The 23,147-nt window shown below is 43.8% G+C and overlaps 1 protein-coding gene across 4 annotated transcripts in view; it reads left to right on the forward strand.

Moving 5' to 3' along the window:
- Window positions 1-5,319: 5,319 nt before the first annotated feature.
- Window positions 5,320-23,147, forward strand: part of ADCY2 (adenylate cyclase 2) — a 430,270-nt gene continuing 412,442 nt past the window's right edge. For 3 of the 4 annotated variants that reach the window (XM_059916083.1, XM_059916084.1, XM_059916086.1), the window contains exon 1: window positions 5,354-5,581. In XM_059916083.1, the coding sequence (XP_059772066.1) occupies window positions 5,354-5,581 (228 nt within the window). Of the gene's footprint in view, window positions 5,582-23,147 lie in introns of all 4 variants that reach the window. The other variant, XM_059916085.1, reaches the window with a different exon arrangement.

The following is a 23,147-nucleotide window of genomic DNA, read 5'->3' on the forward strand; positions in this document are numbered from 1 at the left end:
TTTGAGGATCTACAGTTGGTATCAGAGTTGAGGCAAACATCCAGCACTTTAAGAAAGTTATTACGAGAATATTAACAACTATTATAGCAGTGTGAATACAAGCAGTGAGTTTATTTTCAAATTAAAATATAAAACCATGACTCAAACATGGGAGAGCGGCTTATAATCTTAAACTAAGTTACCTGAATTGAATGAATTCAGAATTGGGCAAAAATAGTCATGAACTATGCCACAGTATTGTTTATCATAGAGACCATTTCTTGTCCCTAAAAGTACATTATTGATCAATGTTAGAGTGTAATTAAATTATTCTCTTGTTGACTCTTTTAAGGGACACCTAAAAGGATATAAGAATAAAAGTCAAGGTATCTGAATCATCCAAGCTTGGTAAACAAGCCCCCTCTTCCAGTACCTCCCTAGGAAACAAATCCTGAGCACACAGCTCCACTCTATGAGTCATGACATTTTAGATCACATTGTCTAAGCAGGAGTCGAGAAATCGATACCTCTCACAAGGTTGTAGACACGCTGGTGCTGGGACCGATTAGTCATTAACTTATTCTCACTCCTCCCAGTACTCACGGAAGGAATTCCAGTGTCTCGGTGGATCCTGAAACAAGTCCTAGTAACAAACTTTGGAATGGCAGCGGGATTTGTGAAAGGTCTGTTGCAAAATACTTGTACCATCTTCTCACATATTCAGGACCATAAATCCCAGTAAATCACCTGAAATCAGATTTTAAAGATGAGTCTCTGAACTATTTATTCCAATTTTGTCACTTGAGAAATAATTTATGAAATAAACCAAGCAAGTAAGGTTTTTCAAAAGACGTGTCAGGATCATCCCACACGGAAGGGGAAAGAAAATGAATATATTAATGGTCCATTCAGCAACTTTTTATCTGATGCTCTAAAAAGTGAACTGCAGAAGAGTTCCTTAGTGAGCTCAGAGAGTTAATGAGGCTTCCTGGAGCTAGAAGCTGGCTTTGGTTGTGTGGTTTCTGTATCCACAGACTCCGGTTCAATCAAAATGTAAATGTTATCTGGGTACACAAAACATATTTCATGGTGATAATGAATCTGTTGACATAGTGTTCATACTTTATTGTATAAATTTTAGTGATGGATTTGCCAGAGAGAAAAACGAATACACAGGGAAATGCTCCTCGCTCAGCTCTACAATATGCTCCGGGTTGACACGTGTCTGTGTCTGTCCTTGCCTTTAATCAATCAGAGCACTGTGACATTGGGAAGAGCCCAACAGCGTCCTTATTGAGTGAGCTAATCTAACTGGATTTGGAATAGGAACTAGAAGATGGGTTAGTTTTAAAGGAAAAGCCACTGATTCCAAAACCTGTCCTGCAGCATAGTTACTTAACAGATGTATAAGCGCTCAGGTGTGTTATCGTGTGTGTGAAAGATGATCAGATTAGGAGGGGAGAGGTGGCCTGCAGTCCCTGGGTGAAGGAGTCTGTCAGCTTGAACTCAAGCTTGCGCCCCCTAGGCTCTGCACACAGGCAGAGATGCCAGGACTGTTTGGTGTCTCTAGCTGGCAGGACCAGCTCTCTAATTTGCAGGGCTCAGGGTAAAATAAACACGGGTATCAAGAATTTCAACATGGCGACAGCAGGACCTTAAACCAAGCCCGGGGCCCTGTGCAACGGCGCTAATCACGCCCCCAGGAAGTCTGCCCTGCCTTCTGGGTTCTGAGGATGGAGAGCTGCCCTCTAGCGTCTCAGGAAAAATGAATTCTCCTTTCTCAGGCTTATTCTTCCTTCTTTCCCCCCAATCTCTCAGGCCCGGTTAGAGCTTCCATAGTAAGTTTCTTTGTGCATTTTGTCGCAAGTACATTGATATGGAGTAAATTTGCGGCAAAACCCCTCTGCTCTTCGTGTCTTACCCTCGGCATAGCAGCCCTGCTACCCAAAGGCACCGAAATGGACTCCTTGGGGTCCCTTTAATTGCATGAGTCTAGATTTCATGCTCCTGGCTTTGTACTAAAGGGCATTTTTCATTCCACTTCATGCTGCTTGTGGGTTATTATTTCGTTGTTTTCTTTTTTTTGCCTTCAAAATAGAAACTGTTGTGAACTTTTAAAAAGGTATATTTGGTGCAATTGATTCTAAAATGCTGATAGAATAACTATAATGATTATATTGGTTCATATTTTGTATTAAACATAAAGAGGTCCTCATAAAAATAAGCCCCCAAACTGAAACAAACGAAAAACCCAATATAACCTCGGGAAGCCTGACATATCTTGATTATTATATTATATTCCTTCCACGACCTTTGTCCACGATGGTGAAATTTAAATCATATGGGGGACTTGGGGATGGATGTTGATTTTTGCTCATGTTTTGTTTTTTGTAGCCCTACTTTTCAAAGTACATTGGAAATTCCTAGAAGGGTCCTAGGCTTGGTCCTTTATTTCCCCCTTGAACATCTGGCATATGATAGGCACAAAATAAATATTTATTGAACAAATTAATGAAAGAATGAGTGATAAAAATGTCATAAGGGTCAAGGACAAAAGTCCCTTCATGCAGAGTCTCTTTAAATTATATTCTGCCATTGTATTTAACAAAATCTCCTAGAAATCTTACAGCCACACCCCTTTACCATGTGGAGGATATATATATAGGGTATAGCTACTGGTTGTTAACTGGAGAGAAGGAGAAAATACTTAAACATGTACTGTTCCCTTACGAGTCTCTCAGTACTTTCAACCATAAACCTAAATTACAGATTATTTACTTTTTCTTCCTTCTTGAGTGGGTAAAGGCAGCCGTTTATCAATACAAAGGGTGAAGAAGCATCAAGAATTGGAGAGAAGTTGCTCCAAAAGGAAAAGACTGGAAATGCGCAGCTCTGCCCAACCTAGACAGACCATGGGCAGAGCGGGAGGAAGGGGAGAATCCTCACGACAGCAGCTGTGCAACTTCCCACTCACCCGGGCTTCCTTAGGAGACGCTGGTCTCGGGATATTTATAAATCCGATTCATCAGCGCTGTCTTGCAGCTTGTTCTCAGAACCACCAAAACCCTAAAATCCCCCAGTCCAAAAGAAAGAACTGAGCCCGATGGTTGAGTCTGGACCCGCGGGTAAAGCTGAGATTTGAATTACCCCGGGGGGGTGGGGGGCGGTTACGTCTACCGCCAGGGGTGGGCAGGCAAAGCGGGGTGAGGGCGCAGACCAGGAACTCGACAAAGAAGAGTTCCATCTCCTGCGAGGGCAGGAGGCCGTGGGACCTCCCAGAACACGTTCGGGGTAGGGGGCTTCTCCCATCCGTTGCCTCCTTCCATTTCTTCTCCTCTGCAGGTCTAGGGCAGGAGGGAAGGCCCAGGGCTAGGTGGAGTCTGGTGGGCAGGGCCCGTGGCCAAGAATCCAGTGTCCGGGACACGCTTCCGTTTTACTCCCCCATCCTTACCCACCGGCCAAGGTCTCGGGCAGCCGGTGACAGAGCTGTGCCCTGCTCTGGTCTACACCCCCTGAGCAGAGCAGGCATTAACTGCGGCTAAAAATAAAGTCACTAGGAGGCTCCGGGCCCCTCTCCCCTCGTGGCCTGGGTCCTGCCGTCACTGGGCACGCAGCTACCCAGCTCACATGCCTCTGTCCCGCAGGGGGACAGGAGGACCAAGAACGGGCAGCGGGACAGTTCGGGAAGGTTTCCCAAGTGTTAGGCGGTGCCACGGCTCAGAGCCCCCTGCGCTGGTCTCTGGTGCTGGAACAGACAAGTGCATAGGAACAACCCCCGGCCGTGTGCTGGTGCCCGAGAGGGGAGGGTCGCGGTGCCTCGGATTCCTTAGGCTTCGGGTGGAGGTGGGATTTGTGGGTCTTGGGTACAGACAACTCTCGACTAGGAGGAACCCTCCAAAAGGGTGGGCTCCTTTGGAGAGCACCAAGGAGCTCCTCTACCGCCCAGGGAGAGGGCCAGCGGGCTCGACCCCCAGGCGTGGCGGGAGGGGACACTGGCCCTGCAGATATCGGCCCCCGCGCCCAGTCTCCCGAGGTGGCGTGGAGGAAGCGAATCCCAGAGCCGAGCCTGCCCGCACCAGCGCCCAGCCGCTCTCCCCGGTCGCGCCCTCGCTGCCATCCCTGCCGGACAGCAGGGGCTCGGCGGGGGCCGTGGACCGACCAGAGGGCTTCCTCTAAACTCCGATACGGAAAGCCTTGCCCTATCGGGTACCTCCAAAGTGTGACTTAAGCTGAAACTGCAGGGCGCAAGTAAGGCGGCCTACCCGAGGACGTGGCGGGGCGCAGCATTCAATCACACGGGCGGGTGTCCGCCTCGCTTCTCCATTGCGCATTTGGAGCCGTTCTCGGCCAAGGGGTCTCTTCGCGTCCCAGCGCCTTCCCGCCCCCCGCAGGGAAGCCCCCTGCCCTCTGAGAGAGTGGGGAGGACCGTGAGAGCCCCCCAAGCCCGCTGTGCTGAGTTGAAGAAGAGGAGGGTGGGAACCCCCTACCCATTAAGGGATGCGGAGGGGAGGGGAATCCCTCCTCCGAGCGCACGGAGAGTGAAAAAGAGGAAGTCCCCTCGGTCCTCCGAGCAGGGGGTACCAAAGGATGGGAGGTGTCCTCCCGGCTACGCTCTGCGAAAGTGGGGAGGAGCGTGGGGGCACCCCGTCCACGCCACCCCCCGCACACCACTCAGAGCCTGGGGGGACTGGAGGGTGGGAGGGCCCCTCAGGGCCCCTCCCCGCCGCACTTGGAGCCGGTGGCGAGGACTTAGGAGCCTCCGCAGTCTTCCGAGCGAGGTCGGAGGTGAGGGCGGCAGGAAGCGGGAACCCCCAGGCCGCGCTCGGGGACCGCGCAGGGCACGGTGGGAGCCCCCGCCCGACCCCAGGCTGAGACGGCGGAGGGGAGGTGGGCCTTGCCCGCGCCGACCGTGGGCGGGTCTAAGAGGGGGACCCCCGGGGCTGGGGCGCGGCCCCCGCCTCTCCCCGCCCAGCACGCGGCCGGGCGCGCCGGCCCCCCGCCGTGCCCTGCGCGCGACCCGGCCGTCGGGGGGCGGCGGTGGGTGGAGGCCCGGCTGCGTCGCGCGGGGTGCGGGCAGAGGCGGGTCGAGCGCCCCCTGTCGCACCCGCCCCCTCCCGCGCGGTGGCGGCAGCGGCGCCGCCGGGAGCTGCCCCCGAGGCCGCCGCCCGGCCCCCGCCCGCGCGTCAGCGCGCCCAGCCCGGGGCGCCGAGCTCCGCCCGCGCCGGAGGCCCCTGCGCGCAGCTCGGAGCGCGGGCAGCGCGGCCGGCCGAGGCAGCGCGGGGCTGGGACGCGGGCGGCGGCGGCGGGCGAGCGGGCGAGCGGGCGGCGCGGCCCCGGCCGGGCGCGCTCGGCGGGCGCCCCGTGAGCCGCCCCGATGTGGCAGGAGGCGATGCGGCGGCGCCGCTACCTGCGGGACCGCGCCGAGGCGGCGGCGGCGGCGGCGGGCGGCGGCGGCGACGGCGACGGGCTGCAGCGGTCCCGGGACTGGCTCTACGAGTCGTACTACCGCATGAGCCAGCAGCACCCGCTCATCGTCTTCCTGCTGCTCATCGTCATGGGCGCCTGCCTCGCCCTGCTCGCCGTCTTCTTCGCGCTCCGCCTGGTGAGTGGCCTCCCTGCGGGACCTGCCCGCGCGCCCCGGGGCCCCGAGAGCAGAGGGAGGTGCCCGCCGAGCCGCGTCCCGCCCGGGGCTACCCCTCGGCCCGCGGCGCCCTGCCCCTCCTGCCCGCCCGCGGCCGACCTGGCTTGGGCGAGAACTGAGGGCGAGAGAAAAGTTTCCTCGGAAGGTTCTGCCCAAAATAAAGTTGCCGGGGTGTGCACCGGCTGCATGGCCCGGGTGTGCGTTTTCCACCTCTGCGCACCCGCTGGCAAACTCGCCGCGCTTTCCTCTCGGCGCCGCTGGCCGCAACATCCGCTCCACTAGGTCTGTGTCCATCCGAATCAGCCTCGCGCCTCTTCGCGAGGCCGCTGCCCAGCCCCGGGGCTGGCGTTTTAGTTATTTAAAACTCTCTAAAAAGCCTGACTTGGGAAAGTGGTGAATGGCGAGGAGAAATGAAAACAAGTATATTATTATACATCTTTGCCTTTAAATCTGTATGGTTTAGTCCCATAGACAGGGCGAGATGGGGTGTTGACCTGTTGTGAGTCTTCAGCCTCCAAGTGTATAAGTAACAGGCATCCGTGGACCGTTGCTTTCCTATTTCTAGACAGGTAGTTAGTCGTGTTTACTGTTTTGCACAGGTTATTAAACTGGATTTCATCACTAGGAGCGTAATGCAACTCCACAGCTGATGTCAATTTTGCCAATTTAGATTTTTCGAGGAGAAATCCTTGGCTCATTCCCGTGAGCAGTGAGGGGAAATCTGTAGATGGCGGTAAGCTTCCTGTTAGTGATCTTTCTGTTGGTGTGGTTCAAACTTTTGCACCGCCTGTGATATGTATGTGCAGATTGAGTGCCAGGCATTGATTAATCAGTGAGATATTTTTGGTCAGTGGTTGATCTGGGGATGTCTGCATCGAATGATGTCTTTTTAGCTTAGAATATAAACATACACCTATATTCATGTCCTCGGAGCAAAGGCGTGGGTGTTTGCTTTATTTCAACACGTGTGCACAATAGCTGTCCTTGGTTTTTGGCAATTTATTCTTCATATCCTGAGCCAGATGGTGCTCAAATATTATGCATGGGAAAACTTATCATCTGGGTTCTTTAAAAAATGAAGTTTTCTTTTTCGCCACACTAGTCAAGAGGTGTTGTCTTCTGCTGGAATTCAATGACATAAGAATAAAAATTAGAAAGTAAATAGAACATCACGATGCCACCGATCACAACTGGGTCTTTCATTATACAACATAGAGCAGAGAGCACCTTAATTCTGTATTCTGGGTGTGAGTTCACGGCAGTCTTCAGCCGTGGAATGCTCCCTGGAATGGCATCTTTGTCTCTTCTCACCACTTTTTAGGGCCAAAGAGGACCTGACGAGAGACTTCTGCTCTCTGCTCAGTCTCATTGGCAAGCAGGGTCTCTAAAAGCATCTCCTTCTCATTTCCATTCTTGCAGGGAAGAAAACACATCCCTTTTCCTCTGGAAAAAGCAGCCAGGACATTGCTACTTGTGATTCTGTTGAATCTGTAATCCAAACCCGTTCTGGCTGGTTCTCTTCCAAATGGAAAAGGAGGAGCAGGTGATGGCCTATTTATAGCACCATTAATATATTTAAAGACAAATGTGAAGTTCATGCTCCCCTGCACGCACCACTTTGTTTGCTATCATACAGATTTCTAACTTCTTAAACCTTGATCTACGTAGATGTTCTTGAATGGGTCGTCAGGGATTCAGCAGAGTCAGCTGAAAGCTCCCTTCTCTAATTTGTCTTTGATCTTTGTGTTTCTTTACCCAGTTCCTTTATGTTGCATTTCACGTGGTGCAAATGCTGGAGTGGTATCTTTTTAAAAAGTTTATTCAGGCATCTTTACTTTGCTTGATAAATCCCTCATTCCCACACTCTCCTGGCATTCAGCTAAATCACTCTTAAGTACAAAGCAGGCACTTCCCATGGCATGGCTGTAGCCCGGGGTGAGGTCCAGAGATGGTGGAATGGATCCTGTCCTTTGCTGTACCTAAACCATGCTCTGACTACTCTGTAAATCCTTCTAGGTAATGAGCTGTGCAGAAATGTTCCAGAATCAGGAAGGGTGACGTGGTCTGGTGGAAAGGCTACCTTCAAGTGGGCACTGGGGCTGCTGGGCCTGGCATTGGGAAATGCATGGGAGGAATGGGCACTGTCCTCTGAAACTTGACCTTAGGAAGTACTGGCACAGTTCTGAGGTCTGGACAGCTCATTTCTATTTTGCTTTTAGTAATAGCATAAACAGCAGTTCCACTTTACAAAAAATGTTCTCCATCCATGTAGTCAAAGATGGCTGGGTTAGGAACATTGGAAGATGGGACAGAGTTAACATGGAGTCCTGTGCACACAGAGTGGGGTAAATTCATTTCTCAGACTGACCAGAGCTTGGCTTCCCAGAGATCTACACTGGGAGACAGAAATAGCTGCCTGGGCCCCGCCCAGGTTTCCACCTTCGAGCGCTTTACTAGAATCGCTAGGCTCTGATGTAGTTCAGGAGCTCGGAAGATCTCTTTTTGCTGCCTGAAATCTTGGACAGATTCTTCTTTCCCATGAATCTGCCTGAGTTTGATTTCCACTAGGCTTCCATCAGTTCTTGTAGTAGAAAAAGTCTGGTAACTTTCTTAATGCATATCCATAGTTTTCTGGAACATTTGGATCACAAGATGATCCTGATAGTATCCAAGTACATAGTGATTTTTTGGTATATGTAATTGCCTTTGTGTGAAGTGACTTGAAATATCTCTTAAAAAGAAAAAAAGTAAGCTTTGTCTTGACTTAGTATTTCCCTAATTGGCATTATTCACAATCTGCTTTCACTTAATTTCAATCTATGGTCAATCTATGCGTCTGCATCATTGATCATGAAGATAAGGTAATCTGCAAAGTATTTTTGTTATATTTTAAAAAGTAATTTCTGAATTGAAACTTTACTATCTTGCTTAACTATTTTCTACATAAAAGGTGATTAAATAGGTTTAATCCCATATTTGTTAAGAAATATCAAGATGAAACAAATAGCACATATGATAGCATGTCTTGAATTTTAATATCTTGTTTAATAATATGAAAAATATTTTCTGTTGCTTATGATGGAAGTTTTTGATGTTGGTACTGGGCATGGTGAACAAAATTAAATTACCCTCTGGCATGAGAAAACTTGGAACTAATAAGAACAAGCTTTAAGTTCTAAGTCTTATGAGGTAGCTTCATTTTCCAGGACTGGTTCTTATTACTAAATGCATGAAAACCTCTTCTCAGAATCAAATCCTCTCTCATTTATTATGTCCAAAATCAGCCAGCTTCTCTCAAAATTTGCCCGTCGTGGTTAGGAAAGGCTGACATAAATTTTTTAGTTTGTCAAATACCAGCTAGCTCCAGCCAGATTTATTTTGGTTAAAATTTATGATTAGGGATGGTCAATATTTCAACTGGAATGGAAAAATTTCATTCCCATAAATTTTAAATAGTCACATATTGCAATAAAATAGTTTTTTTCTGTTTTTTTTACCTGTTTTTTTTTTTTTAGTTTGGTAATAATATCCAAATGAGTATATACTTTTATCAGTATTAAATATGTAACATGTACGATTTTGACAGAATATGATCTACCTTCTTGCTTTTACTGTGATTTGGTGTGCTAGATCTTTCAAACAATGACCGTAAGTACTTCATTACAAATCAGTTTTCCAGCATCAGGTGTTTTTTCTAGGGGCAGATATATGAGTGTTTCTTTTCTCTATACATGGAGAAAGAATCCTAATTTTTCCAAAAAAATTTTTCCAAAATTTTTCATTTTCCAAATAAATGAATTCAATCATTGTAGAGGCAAATTGCCTTTATTATTCCAGACATTATTTCAGCGCCCCTAGTGGGTGGAAGGATCAATGGGGAGAAGTCTTTTCTTGGGGAGTGGAAGGCTGGAGAAGGCAGATAAATATGTCTGACATCTCCTCTAAGGAGCAGGTAATTCTCTGCATACTTTCTCTAGTCTCTTAATTCTGGGGGTGGAGGGGTAGTGCATGCTTTTAGGAATTGGAGTGGAGGCAGCTAAAGATCCGTCTTTCTGCGAATTTCTCTGTACATGCAGGAGAATCTTACTTGGCAGGTGTTTGTAATTTGCAACCAGTAATTCAATAAGTCACTTTATGATTTAACTGTGGTATAAACAAACGACAACGAAAAACTGTAGTTTTCTGCAGGAAAGATGGTTGCAGTTTAGAGGCCTAGCAAGAAAGGATTTGGAAGCATCCTTTGCATATTAAAGTGCATAATTAAATATATGCACGGTACCTTGCCTTCTCCATTTAAAAAAGGCAGAGTGTAATGGTTAAGAGCATCTATCTGTGTTGGCATTTTGACTTTGTCCCTTTCCATCTCTGTGACCTTGGGCAAATTGTTCAACTTCTCTATGCCCCAGTTTTCTTGTTTGTAAAATGAAATGGTACCTGCCTTTTAAGGTGATGGTCCCAATCAGTACACGCGAAGCACTTAGAAGAATGCCTGGCACAGAGTATGCCCTCAGGAACTGTTGTCATTACTGGGTCTTCTGCAGTTGCATTTTCATTGCTGCTGTGAAAAACACGTAGTCACATAGTATTAGAGCTGGAAGGGTGCTCATGCTACAGAGGAGGAAACCGAAACCCAAAGCTGGTGGCTCTTGTCTTTAAGGGTGCAGTTGTGGTGCTGGATGTCTGACTCTGCCTGGGTGAACTAGCCTGGTGATCACTGCAGATCTAGAATCCCCAGCTCTGGTCCTAGCACAGCCGCAGTTTTCTTGTTGAAATTTCATGCTGCTAGGAAAGTCCTCAAGCTTCATTCTGTGGATGGGGTTACATTTCCATTTTTTTCTCTTTTAATGTTAAAGAATTGTAGGGATGCTTCCCCACGATTAACTCCTTGGGGTTCTCTTATGCTGAATATTCCCAGGGTTTTCCCATTAAGCAGCAGGTGTATTTGTAACTTTGCTTTCATTGGCCAAGTCCCCGGCGTGAATACTGTGACCTGTAGAACCCATTCCTGTTGAGCTCTGTGTGAAACTTACTGGTATTTTTTAACTTAAACATTCTATTTAAAAGATACTAATGCTGTTAAAGCTGATCTCTTACTTTGGTAAAGGTGTCTCATGGTTCTATTAATTACTTCAATCTGTTTGTTCAGGAATTGCTAGTGATGGGACAGTCAGGGCTGGGTGCTTGTGCATAATCCACTGGTACCCTAGTTCCTTCTATAACTCGATATTGACATCAGTACGATCCACTGGGCTTCACTCATTCTTCCCTCACTGATATTCACAGAGTGCCTACCGGGGCCCGCACTGGGATGGGCATCCCCCTGGGTGGCATTCCATCCAGAAGCCGCTCATCTTCTACACGCTGCCATTTACCTGTCAATACTAGGGTGGTCTGTTAGCCTGGACGCCGAGAGCTCAGAGTGTCTGCATCTGGTCCTTTCTAGCTTTGCTGTTTCCTCCAGGGCTTCCCCTTTCCTCGAAGCCGCCTGTGCTGCTTATCCAAGTTCAGACTCTCCTTCTTGAGCTTAAACAGGCCAGCCTGTGCTGTGCATTCCTATCTGTATTTGTTGCTGCCTCTGATGCCTGCAAAGCTCGTTTATTACACGAAATGACTTACCCACTCCATGACTGTCATCTGACGTGCAGAATAGTTTGGTCAGTTCGTCTTGTCTCCTCAACTAATCGTTAGTTCTTTCAGGGAAGAAACATTAGCACCCCCATATTTAATACAGCGCTAACCAGATTGCAGGTGCTTAATTAACATGTATAATTTAGGGGGTAGATGCATTTTTCCTTTGCTGCTGTCATTCCCATTGTGTAGCCTCTTGTTAAGAGCATAAAACTGTCACTAGACCTGGATCTGGTCTCAATGTTGCCACTTAGTGTTCCTGACAAATTCATTTATCTGCTGTGGACTAAAATGAATAACACAGCCAGGCTCACAGGAAGATCTTCTGGGAACTAAGTAAGATGGATCCTGTGGACATTAGCACAGAGCTGGGCACATGTCTTACCCAAAACAAATGTAGGTCATTTTTATTATTATTCTTGCAGCACACAGGGTTCTCCTTGTCACGGTCCCCTGTAGATGTATTTCAGGCTGACAACTAAATGAGTACTAGAATTTTCAAACCTGGGTATGAAAGAACAGGGGATGTTTTTCTATTTATGTGATAAGTATGAATATAGCTTTGAGTTACTTAAAAAAAAGATGGAGAAGCATAGATAGTTTAATTAAAGTCATATTTTGACACAAGTTACCATTCTCTAGCACTAAAATTCTGCCAAATTGACACTGCTATTGGCCTTCATATTTTTTCAATTTTGTTAGCTTTGGATAATGTTATGTAATGTAAAATGAACGAGAGTGATAAGATAATATTTACCAGGCAGTTCCCTGGTGTCAAACTAGGAAATAGATACACATCTGGCGATGCTGGTTTGCAACCACCAGGTGCGTTTGGGAGGAGAGAAAAGGATTGTTGAGTCAGCTTGTGTGTTTGATCCATTTGGCCAAATTAAGACTTTGCTAATGTTGCTTCGATGCCCTGTTTGTATAAAGATACAATAAAGATCACAAGGAAGGGAACCGGGAGAGGTTTGGAGGAAGACTTCATTAGTTCATCTGTTGCTGTCAACGTTACAAATAATCATTTTTGCTCCCTCCTTTCACTTGGGCTTATGCTTCCATCCCCAGGTGCCACCTTCAGGTGAGAGAGAGTGATGGGCAGAGTTATGAGATACTCAGCCTAAAAAAACCCCATGAGCAGCTCTGCCAACTAGTTTTCTGACTCTGCCCAGGGCTGTAGAACGACAGTGCCAAGACAGAAAGAATGAGAATACAGACGTGGGTCACCACCGTTAGGAATGCATAAGGCCAATTGTATCTCAGAGTCGAACCAAGTCACTTTTTGCTTGAAATGGAAAATTTCAGTATTAGCGCAATTAAAATCTATTGAATGAATATTTTATTGCATTTGAAACATACAAACGTAAAGTACAATAGCTTCTTTTTAGAACGTTGAAATTCTTGAGAAGACTTCTCAAGATGATGATTATTGTCTGAGAGAATCTTATGAATAAATCAAGTGTCTAGGGTAACCACCCTACAGAAGGTTCCTGGTGGAGACGATGGCGGACCAACACCATGATGATGGGAGCCCTGACTGCAGGGTTTTGGGATTAGAATTTCTACCCAATTTCCACCAGTGTCCTTTATCATCCCTCAGATATAATGATGCTGGGATATTACAGCCAGGACGGGCCAGAGCTCATAGGTGCTGGCTTCCATTCCATGCTTACCCCAAATGCTGAATTATTGCGTGTGTTTTAAATGTACTGTATTATTTTTAAGCTCTATAAAAAAAGGGAAAATAATTAAGATTTCAAGCTACTAGTGAGCTGTGGATATGATGAAGGAAAGGAAGTTTTAGACTGGTGCATTAGTAGAACTAATAAAAGCTATGTGATGTTAAAAATTCAGAGGATAAGGAGATCAGATGAATAAAAATGAAAGAAATAATGAAGAAATGTTAACATGGTTCACACATATGGTTGATCTAATATCTAATCCTTTCCCATTATTGACTTGCAGTTAATTCAAACATATAACATCCATATTCTTCAGAATTGGACTTTAGGTGCACAGAATGGGATTTATCATTTGATTAATTTGATTAACCTTTGATTCTTGAGCTCAATCCTCGTTTATATCTATTTGGCTTGCTTGTCTATTTACACTAAAATTAAATTTACACTAAAATTAAACATCCACGAACCCAGTCCAAACTAGAATATCCCCAATAATGTATTTCAGTCTACACTGCACCTCTCCCATTCCCCTACCTACCCTCAGAAGTAAACTTCATTTGCACTTTTTGTTTGTCATTCTCTTGCTTTTCTTTTTGTTCATTTTATCATACATACCCTATATATATATCATGTGGTACATGTGTGGTATAAAGTGGTGATTGAGGTCCATTTACATATTTTTTTTCCTGTGGAGAATCAATTTTTACTGATTCATTTTAGTTACTTCTTTCCCCAAATCTGTTATAAATCAAAATTGCATATATGAGTCATTTGTTATGGGCTATCTTTTCTCTTCCATTGGTTAAGTTTTGTTCTTTTTTGATACACACACACACAGAGTATAATTACTAAGGTTTATAATACTTATTTATATTGGGCAGGGGAAGTAACGTTCAACTCTTTGAAAAGTTTCTTGGTTATTATTGAATTTTTGTTCTTCCATATATATTTTACAATCAACTTATTTTAACCTCAATATGAAAAAACTCAAGTGGGATTTTGTTAGTGTTATATTTAATCTATTGATTCATTGCTGATAATTGATATTTTATGATATTAAAATTTTCTATCCATGAACATGGGCCATCTCTCCATTTATGTGCTTCAGTAATGTTTTACAATTTTCTATAGGCTGTTCTTACTTCTGAGTACCAAAAGATATTTTGTATTTTATTGCTTACTGTAAATGATGTTTTAAAAATTATGAATTTCTACTCTTTTGTTGATAATGTAAAAGAATATAATTTTGGATATTATTTTATAGCTACACAACTTATATTCTTTTTATTACTGGTAGCTTAAATGCAGATTCTTTCAGGTTCTCTACATAGACAATCATATCATCTGCAAATAATGAGAGTTTTATTTCCTTTTGTCCAATCCTAAGGCATTTCATTTCTTTTTCTTGTATTATTGTGCTGGCTGGAAACTCTAATGTGTTATTGACAGAACTTGTGATTGAGGGTATCCTTGCCCTTTTTCCTAATTTTAAATAGAATTCCTTCATAGTTTATCCACTTAGGATGATGTTGGTTACAGATTTTTATAGATATCCTTTGCGATTCCCTTTTGTTCTAATTTATAAAAAAAGTTTAAACGTGATTGGGTGTTGAGTTTTACCAAATTGAGATAATTATAGGATTTTTTGTTGTTTTTTAATGTCAAAGTAATGGATAATAATTTTCTATTATTTAACAATTTTTAAATTTATTTATTTATTTATTTATTTATTTATTTATTTATTTATTTATTTATTTTTGGCTGTGTTGGGTCTTCTTGCTGCGTGCGGGCTTTCTCTAGTTGCGGCAAGTGGGGGCCACTCTTCATCGCGGTGCGCGGGCCTCTCACTATCGCGGCCTCTCTTGTTGCGGAGCACAGGCTCCAGACGCGCAGGCTCAGTAGTTGTGGCTCACAAGCCCAGTTGCTCCGCGGCATGTGGGATCTTCCCAGACCAGGGCTCGAACCCGTGTCCCCTGCATTGGCAGGCAGATTCTCAACCACTGCGCCACCAGGGAAGCCCTATTTAACAATTTTTATATTCCTGATACAAACACAGTTTTTATGATATCTCTTATAAAATGTTGGATATGAAGTACTAACATTTTGTTTAAGATTTTTGCAAGCATATTCTTTGGTGAAATGAGTTTGGAATTTTTCTTTATCAAATTGTCATTTTTCTTTTATAAGTTTTTCTGGTCTTATAAAATAAATCAGGGAATATGCCTTCATTTTTAGTTTTCTAAAAGTTTTCATTATGTTAGAGTTGATAGAATTTGCTTAGAAAACCACATGGGTTTGTTGCTTTCTTTGTAGAGAGATTTTAAAATTTCTGCTTCAGTATCTTTGATAGTAATAGGATTATAGTATTTCTAACTTTACTTCTCAAGTCAGTTTCAATAAGACTTTTCTAGGAATCTTTGCATTTTGTCCCAATTCTCAAGTTTAATGGCATATATGTGATAATACTGTTCTCAATTTTACACTTTACATATACTATATCTTCGGGTTTTATTTATAGTGTTATTTTTAGGTGCTTTCTTTTTTTACTTAATCTCATCAGATGTATGTTTTGTCTTAACATACATTAAGACAAAATATTTGCATTTTTGCTTTCTATCTTTATTACCTCTTGTGTCAATCAGAACATATTAGAATATGCTATGGAAACAAACAACTCCAAAATCTTAACAGCTTAACACAATAAAGGTTTATATTTTGTTCAAGCTGCACAGTAAATTTGAGTCAGCAGAGGAATTCTATCACACCAGTCACTCAGAGATTTAGAATGAAGGAAGTTGCATCCCACAGGATCCTTCCTTCCTTGATTGCTATACTAGGGAGGAAAAGAGTGCTTCACTCTCTGGCAATTGACATCTTCCACATGGAAGTGACACATCACTTTTACTCATTTTTCATTGACCAGGGTAAGTATCCTAGTTATCTTTTGCTGCATAAAATACCCCAGAAAACTTAGCAGTTGAAAACATCAACATCGTTTATTTTCCTCCTGAATCAGCAATTTGGGCAGGTTTGGCAATGGCAGCTCATCCCTGCTCCATGTGTCAATTGGGATGGCTTAAAGGCTGAGAGCTGGAGTCCCTGGAGGCTTGCTCACTTACATGTCTAGTGTCATTGCTGGCTGGTAGCTGAAACTCAACTGGGACTGTTGGCTGGAACACCTTCACATGCCTCTCCACATGGTTACTTGACTTCTTCACCGTATAGTTGCTGGGTTCCAAGAATGATCATCCTCTAAGGATCAAGTGGAAGTGCATGGCATCCTTATGACCCTGTCTCTGAAGTCAGATAACACCACTTCCATCATGGTCACAAAGAACTGCCCAGGTTCAATTGAGGAGGACATAGAACCTCACTCGATGAGAGGAGTGCCAGTCACATATGGGATGGGATGTATAATGGCCCCCATTCGTGGGAAATACAGTCTACCACGGTACCTCATATAGCACATCAAATTCCCGTATGCCTACAAGGAGGATGCATCAGTTAGCTTGTTCTGCGTAACAAACCACCTCCACAATTAACAGATTGGAATAACTATTTTATTTAGCTCACAATTCTGTGGCTCATCCCTTGGTTCTAGCTATTCAATTGATCTCTGCTGGTCTGTCTCTTGTTTGTGTGGTCAGCTGGCAGCTGGTGGGTCAGTTGGTAGCTGGATCATCTAAGGCGTCCTCATTGACATATGAGGCCAGTTGGCAGGCTGTCAGCCAGGGCTGTTGGATAAGGTGACAGAGTCACTGGGCTCGTTTAGCAAACTAGCCTGAGCTACTTTGCATGTAGGGTTCTAAAGATCAATGAGGAAGAAGGCAAGCCCCGATACCTAAGTATTTTCACGTCTTTGTTTCATGCAACTGTTGTCAAATTGGCTAAAGAGAGTCACATGGCCAGGACCAGAGTCAGTGTAGGAGAGAATTACACAAGGGCTTGGATATAGGGAAGGGAATTAGTACAGCCAGTTTTGCTGACAAAACCATAACAGAGAGGTGAACTAGAATGTTTAACAGCGCTATTACTACCACAGTGCACCTACCTGGTCACCAGACATTTAGTTTACTCCTTCCTTAAGAAAATACATACATCCCTTTCTCAAGAGAGACCGCTCCAAAGTTCCATCCACCAATGGCAAGAAGCTCAGAGTCTAGGATCTGTGAATGAAGGGCACTAGCTTGTTCAGAGGGAACGCTGAGCAGTCATTTCACGTGAAGCCTGAATGTGGCTTCTTTTTTTTTTTTTAATTTTAATTTTGTTGGAGTATAGCTGATTTATAATGTTGTGTTAGTTTCAGGTATACAGCAAAGTAACTCAGTTCCATATATATATATATATATATATATATATATATATATATATATATATATATTCATTCTTTTTTAGGTTCTTTTCTCATATAGGTTATTACAGAATATTGAGTAGAGTTCCCTGTGCTATGCAGTAGGTCCTTGTTGGTTATGTATCTTATATATAGTGGTGTATGTGTATTCATCCCAAGCTCCTGATTTATCCCTCCTATGGCTTCTTTTGATCTGGAGACCTGTGGACTGAAAAGACGTTATCAACCATCCATTCAGCCACCCAGTGCACAAAGGATGGCCACAAAACTCTCCCATTATCCCAAGGGAAGAATGACACACATTAATCTCTGGTCATACCAATTATAAATTCCCCTGGGCAGACAGTTTGAGGGTCCCTGGCCCTGGGGATGGGGATTGCTTCTTCATTAGATCCAGACTCTTGTCCTGGAAATAGACCCTTGTCTATTATTTCCTGTGACATCTGAACCCTCCACTGGGGAGGTTCTTCCTTATTGGCCATCGTTTTGACCACAGCTGGATTGATTGTTGGGGAATATTTCCTTCTTGGGGACTGAGCAATTTTCTCAACCTCTTTCTTGCCATAGATAGAGAACCCCAAATTTCCTTTGTCTAGAACAGCCAAAGTTCACGTTGGCATTTCTTTTGGAAACACAAATCTTTCAAAACTTCTTTGAATTCTTCTCTGTTTAATTTCAGTCATCTCCCGGTGTCAGAGGTCATGTTCTTTTCAAGACATACTTCTGTGATTTGCTATATTTCTCTGCCTTTTCACTCCATCTATCTTTCAGTCTTTCTCTCTCTCTCTCTCTCTATCAGTCTGTGCATGCTTTGAGCCTGTTTGGGAAACACAATTTCTGGTTCTCTTTTCCCTGCGCCTTTTTGTTCAGTTGAAAGAATTTGCTGGCACCATACTTTTAGTTGGGCTTTAGTCTGAAGCACCTTAATCCATTCCATCTTCAATAGTAGGTTTGATTTTTTTTTTTTTTTCCTGCACATGGCTGAGTTTTAATCCCTCTAGGACCCAAGTTCTATCATTTATTGGTTGAGACTGAGAAGCATTTTCCTCTTCCTCTGACAAATCCATAGAATTCTGCTTCCCTTTCATCCCTCCTTACAACCAATCAGTTATTTTCTGAGCTTGTATTTTTCTTGTACCTTAACAAATGCAGTCAGCAGAAACATACCCACACTTGTAACATTGTGTTTGATGGCCCTTTCTAGAGTAGGGGTCAAACAAACTCTGGCCTGGGACCAAATCTGACCCACTGCCTATTTTTTCAAATAAAGTTTTATTGGAATATAGCCTGACCATTCATTTCCCTATGATCTATGACTGTGTTTAAGGTACAGCAGGCTGTGCTTAGTGTGACAGAGATCTTATAGCCAGTGAAGCCTAAAACATTTATGATCTGGCTCTTACAAAAGAAGCTCGCTGAGCCCTGCTCTAGACTTACAATTCTATTAGAGCATTTTTTGCCTTCCAGGACAGGAAGATATTTTGACCAAATGTTGGACCATTGTGTAGCTTGGGTTGCCACCTTTCAGTCTCTGATAATAGTTTCCTTGCTGCTTCTGCCACTTAGCAGCTATCAGTGCTGTATATTTGAGGTTTTGGGCAGCACTCTATTTCAGGTACCAATTTTTGTATCAGTAAAGATGTTATAGGTTGTGATGGGTTAATAAACAAACCTCATATTTGGCCTCCCACACCAGAGGTTTACTTCTTGCATACACGTCCTGGCCAGTGTGGGCCAGGAGGGAGCTTCTGCTCATCTGGGCTGGGCTGTAGGAGTCCTCCTCATGACAGATGCTTCTGTAATCATTGTACCATGGAGAGAAAGTGCCGTGAGACCTCTCACTGGCACTTACATGACTCTGCCCAGGAGAGAAACACTTCACTTCTGTTCACATTTTTCTGGCCAAAGCATGGCTACTTGGAACTTCAAAGGAGGTCAGAAAGTACACCCAGAAGGAACCCAGAAGAAGGAAATAGGGAATATTTTGGAAAGTCCCTGACCATCGCATCTTCTTTCTACTTTCTTTGGGTTTTGTTCTTTTCCAAATATCTGAAGTGGGATCTTTAATTCACCAGTTTTCAGCCTCCTTTCTTAGTATGGAGCTTGGCAGCGACAGGGAGCATTGAGATCAGCGGAGAGTCGCTAAGCCAATCAGGACGTGCAGGGATGTGCAGCCGCCGAAGGGAGCCCTTTCAGGAAGGAATGTAGCGGGGAGCCTGGTCCGGCTGCTTTGGTCAGAGTGCTGCACGTGGAGCAGGGCAGAGCCGGGCAGGCTGGGCCCCTCCAGGCAGCTCCACACGTGTCTCATCCACATCTGACCCTGCACATCGCCCTTCCTGGGGCTGCTTGGCTTCCGCCTCCCAAATCTTGTGCAGGCACCTGCGAGGGCCAGCTCTCACCTGGGAGCATTCCAGGAAGGGGATTCTGGTGAGGACTGGCTCCACTTTCCCCTCTCAATTCTGGCACAAATTCCTCTTCTGTTCAACTCTAACCAAGAGCCACGGAGGGAAAGGGGCTCTAAGAAATGTGACTCCCAGCAAAGCCAAATTGACAGTAGGACAATTCAGCTCAACTTTTAAGATGAACAATTTCCCTCTGAGCACCACTTTTACTGCACAACACAAGTTTGCTCATGGGAAGACTTTCAAAATTTTTCACAATTATTTTGCGTTTTACATTTAGATCTATGATCCATTTTGAGTTGATTTTTGTGAAAGGTGTAAAGTATGTGTCTAGATTCATATTTTCATGTGGGTATCTATTTAGTTGTTCCATCCTTTCTCCATTTAACTGTCTTTGCGCCTTTGTCAACATCAGTTGACTACATTAACGTGGGTCTTTCCAGTCCGTTGATCTATTTGTCTATTCTGCATTACCACACTGTCTTGATTACAGTTGCTTTGTACTAAGTCTTGAAATCAGGCAGTGTTGGTCCTCCAACTTTGTTCTTCTCCTTCAACATCGTGTTGGCTATTCTGGGTCTTTTGCCTCTTCGTTTAAACTTTAGAATCAGTGTGTTGATATCTACAAAATTAACTTGCTGTGATTTCGATTGGCATTGCATTGAATCTATAGATTAATTTGGAAAGAACTGACATCTTGACAATATTTTCTTCCTACTTATGTACATGGAATATCTTCCTATTTATTTACATGGAATATTTATTGAGATCATCTTTGATTTATTTCATCATAGTTTTATAGAATATTTTAGTTAGAATTTTTATTTATTCCTTTCACACCTCATGGTAAAATGGAGTATGACTGTATATGTGGGAAAGAATGAAAAAATATATTTTCTGTTACGTATCACACACACACAACACACACATATATATGACATGACACATATACTTAAAGGCAAATGTGTAGCATAGCTAAAGGCTGATTTCTTTTTGCCCAGTGACAACCCTTCAGATTAATTTGTGGTAATCAAATATATAATCATTTAGAATGGAAAATTGGCATCATTTCAATAAGGAATAGTCAGACTAGCATTGGTGGAAAGTACTCAGATGTGCAGGAAAGAGGGAGTGATGGTCACCACAGTAGTAATCTCATTTATGGTGCACCAGTGATGTACTCAACCCCGCCAGCCATGCAGTGTCTGTATTTCTGTTCATGTGAAGAAACAGGGACTTAGGGAGGCCCAGTGCTTACTCCAAGTTGCAGTTAGTGATGGAAATTGGTTTCTACCTTCAGTCTCTCGGACTTCAAAGCACTTCACTAAAATATCCTTTTTATAGAAAAGAAGTATTTTACATTAGACTGTCCTTTACCATCTAAAAGAACAGTACTGTTTAACAAAAAATGAAAAATACACGTGGAAAAGAATGAACATACAGATAATCTGTTGCTCCATGGAAAAGCCTCCAAGAAACAAAGCAGTTGTCACATAATAAATAAAAACAATGGGTGTTTAATAGGCTTGGCAATTAGAAGCGATCCCAAATTACCCCAAAATGCATTGAACAGGAAAGGATGAAATGGTCCAGGAGAGATAGGAGCCCATTATCATGAGAGTAGGTAATACCATGCTCAAGATCTCTCTTTTAAAGGCATTTTAGCACATTTTATTTATTTTGCATTGTATGGTAAATTTAAAAAATCTTTTTAAAGACATGTCTTAAAGGCATTTTCACATGTTTTAGTACTAATAAAGACATTTTAGTACATTTCATTTAGTTTACATAACATGGTAAATTTTTTTTTCCACGAAGGGAGGAGGGGTGAGGATATATAAACATATTTAATTTAGATTGACAGTGTTTTCGCTGTTTTTGTTCACTTTATTTTGAGCTACTCTATTTGTTTTATACTCTGAATTTTGAAAACTCAACTAGCTCCTAAGGAAGCAGCCACGGGGGAGCTGTAGTGGCTTCATTCATTTTCCTGTCCACTGGGGCCGGAATAAAGGACCGTGGAGGCCCGTGTAATTCAAGGTCTGAGGGCGTTCCGCTGTTTCATTTACTTATTAGCCTTAAGAAAAACGCATGATTCAGACGCAGGGCTAGGAAAGAATGTGGTTTATAAACTTACACATTCTTAATGAATACTGTACTGTTTTTTTCCTTGACAACCTTATAAAAGATTCTATTTAGTGGAGAAGTCCATATTAAGATGTTTGGAGTTAGACTTCAAAAGGAGAATGCAGAATAAATTGGTGGCTGTTCTCTTTCTGGAAGAGCCCAGATTCTTCAGTGGGCTCAGGTTTTGCAATGGTCAGGGCCACTGGCCTCATGAGCAGTGGCTGACCGTCTTAAGCCGTTGGCCATCTGGGAATCTGGTCCCCTCAACCGAGGCTGGGGACACTGCTTGGAGCTGGGGGTCCTTCTCTGGTGTGTGGGATGGACCAGGGAATGCCGCACATCTGGTGAGCGGGGGCGCCAGCCCCCTCAGATCAGATTACAACGGAGGGACTGAGGGCCTTTGTCCGCCCCCTCCTCCCTACAGGTATATTCACAATCAGAGTTTATGCTGTGTTAGCATGGAGACGTATGTAACCTCTGAGCTTAGAATCTTGGGTTTTTTGGTTGTCATTGTTCTGATTTTGAAAGAAATTAAAACATTTCTGTGGGCCCGTAAAAATATTAGGGGACCCAGGCTCTGTGTCCTCTGTGCCCAGTGAAGAGGTCACCTGCGGCCCAGACTAGTCACTTCTCAGTGATCAAGACGCTGATAGTTAAAAAAAAAAGAAAAAAGTGACATAGAGACTGCAATATTTAAAACCAAAACCCGTGTATCAAGTCTTACTACATAATGTACCCAGCTCAATAAGGCATTGGGTCTTCGACTGGATTACCGTTGGATCTTTTAAAAGGAGAAGCACAGAAAAAGCTCCTACAGGTAGTGTACTTTGTCCCCCTCTTCCTGGAAGGACTCACAATCACAGACTTTCTGTTCCTTTAGCTACTAATTTTCACTAGACAGTCACGCATATTTTCACACCATTTTCAGTCTTTCTGGAGAAATCAGAGCCAATAAAGTCAATGATTGTTTCTGCCCTACTGGGTTAATGAAATAAGTGAAAAGCCACACCAGGAAAACAGCTGTCCTGGTTATTTACTGGTTAGCTTTCTGTCCGCAGCTCAGTTAACTTCATTTGGGAAGGTTTAAAATAAAATTGGTTTTCACGGCTCCATGTGTGTAGCGATCGTGGTCTCAAATTTGATGTCTTCAGAAGACAGGCTGTCGGGTCCCTGTGTACCTCGACCCGTGGTGCCTGCGTGCTGGAGAGCACTGGTGGATACCTGACACCTTTTTGCAATGATTGGAACATGTGTCTGAGGGTAAGAGTACAATTAGGCACTTAATCGTGGCCAAAAATAGCAATGGCGGGAGGTTATAAGAACATCCCTTTGGATCC

Source organism: Balaenoptera ricei, chromosome 3, assembly GCF_028023285.1.
Source record: "Balaenoptera ricei isolate mBalRic1 chromosome 3, mBalRic1.hap2, whole genome shotgun sequence".
Lineage (NCBI taxonomy): Eukaryota > Metazoa > Chordata > Mammalia > Artiodactyla > Balaenopteridae > Balaenoptera > Balaenoptera ricei.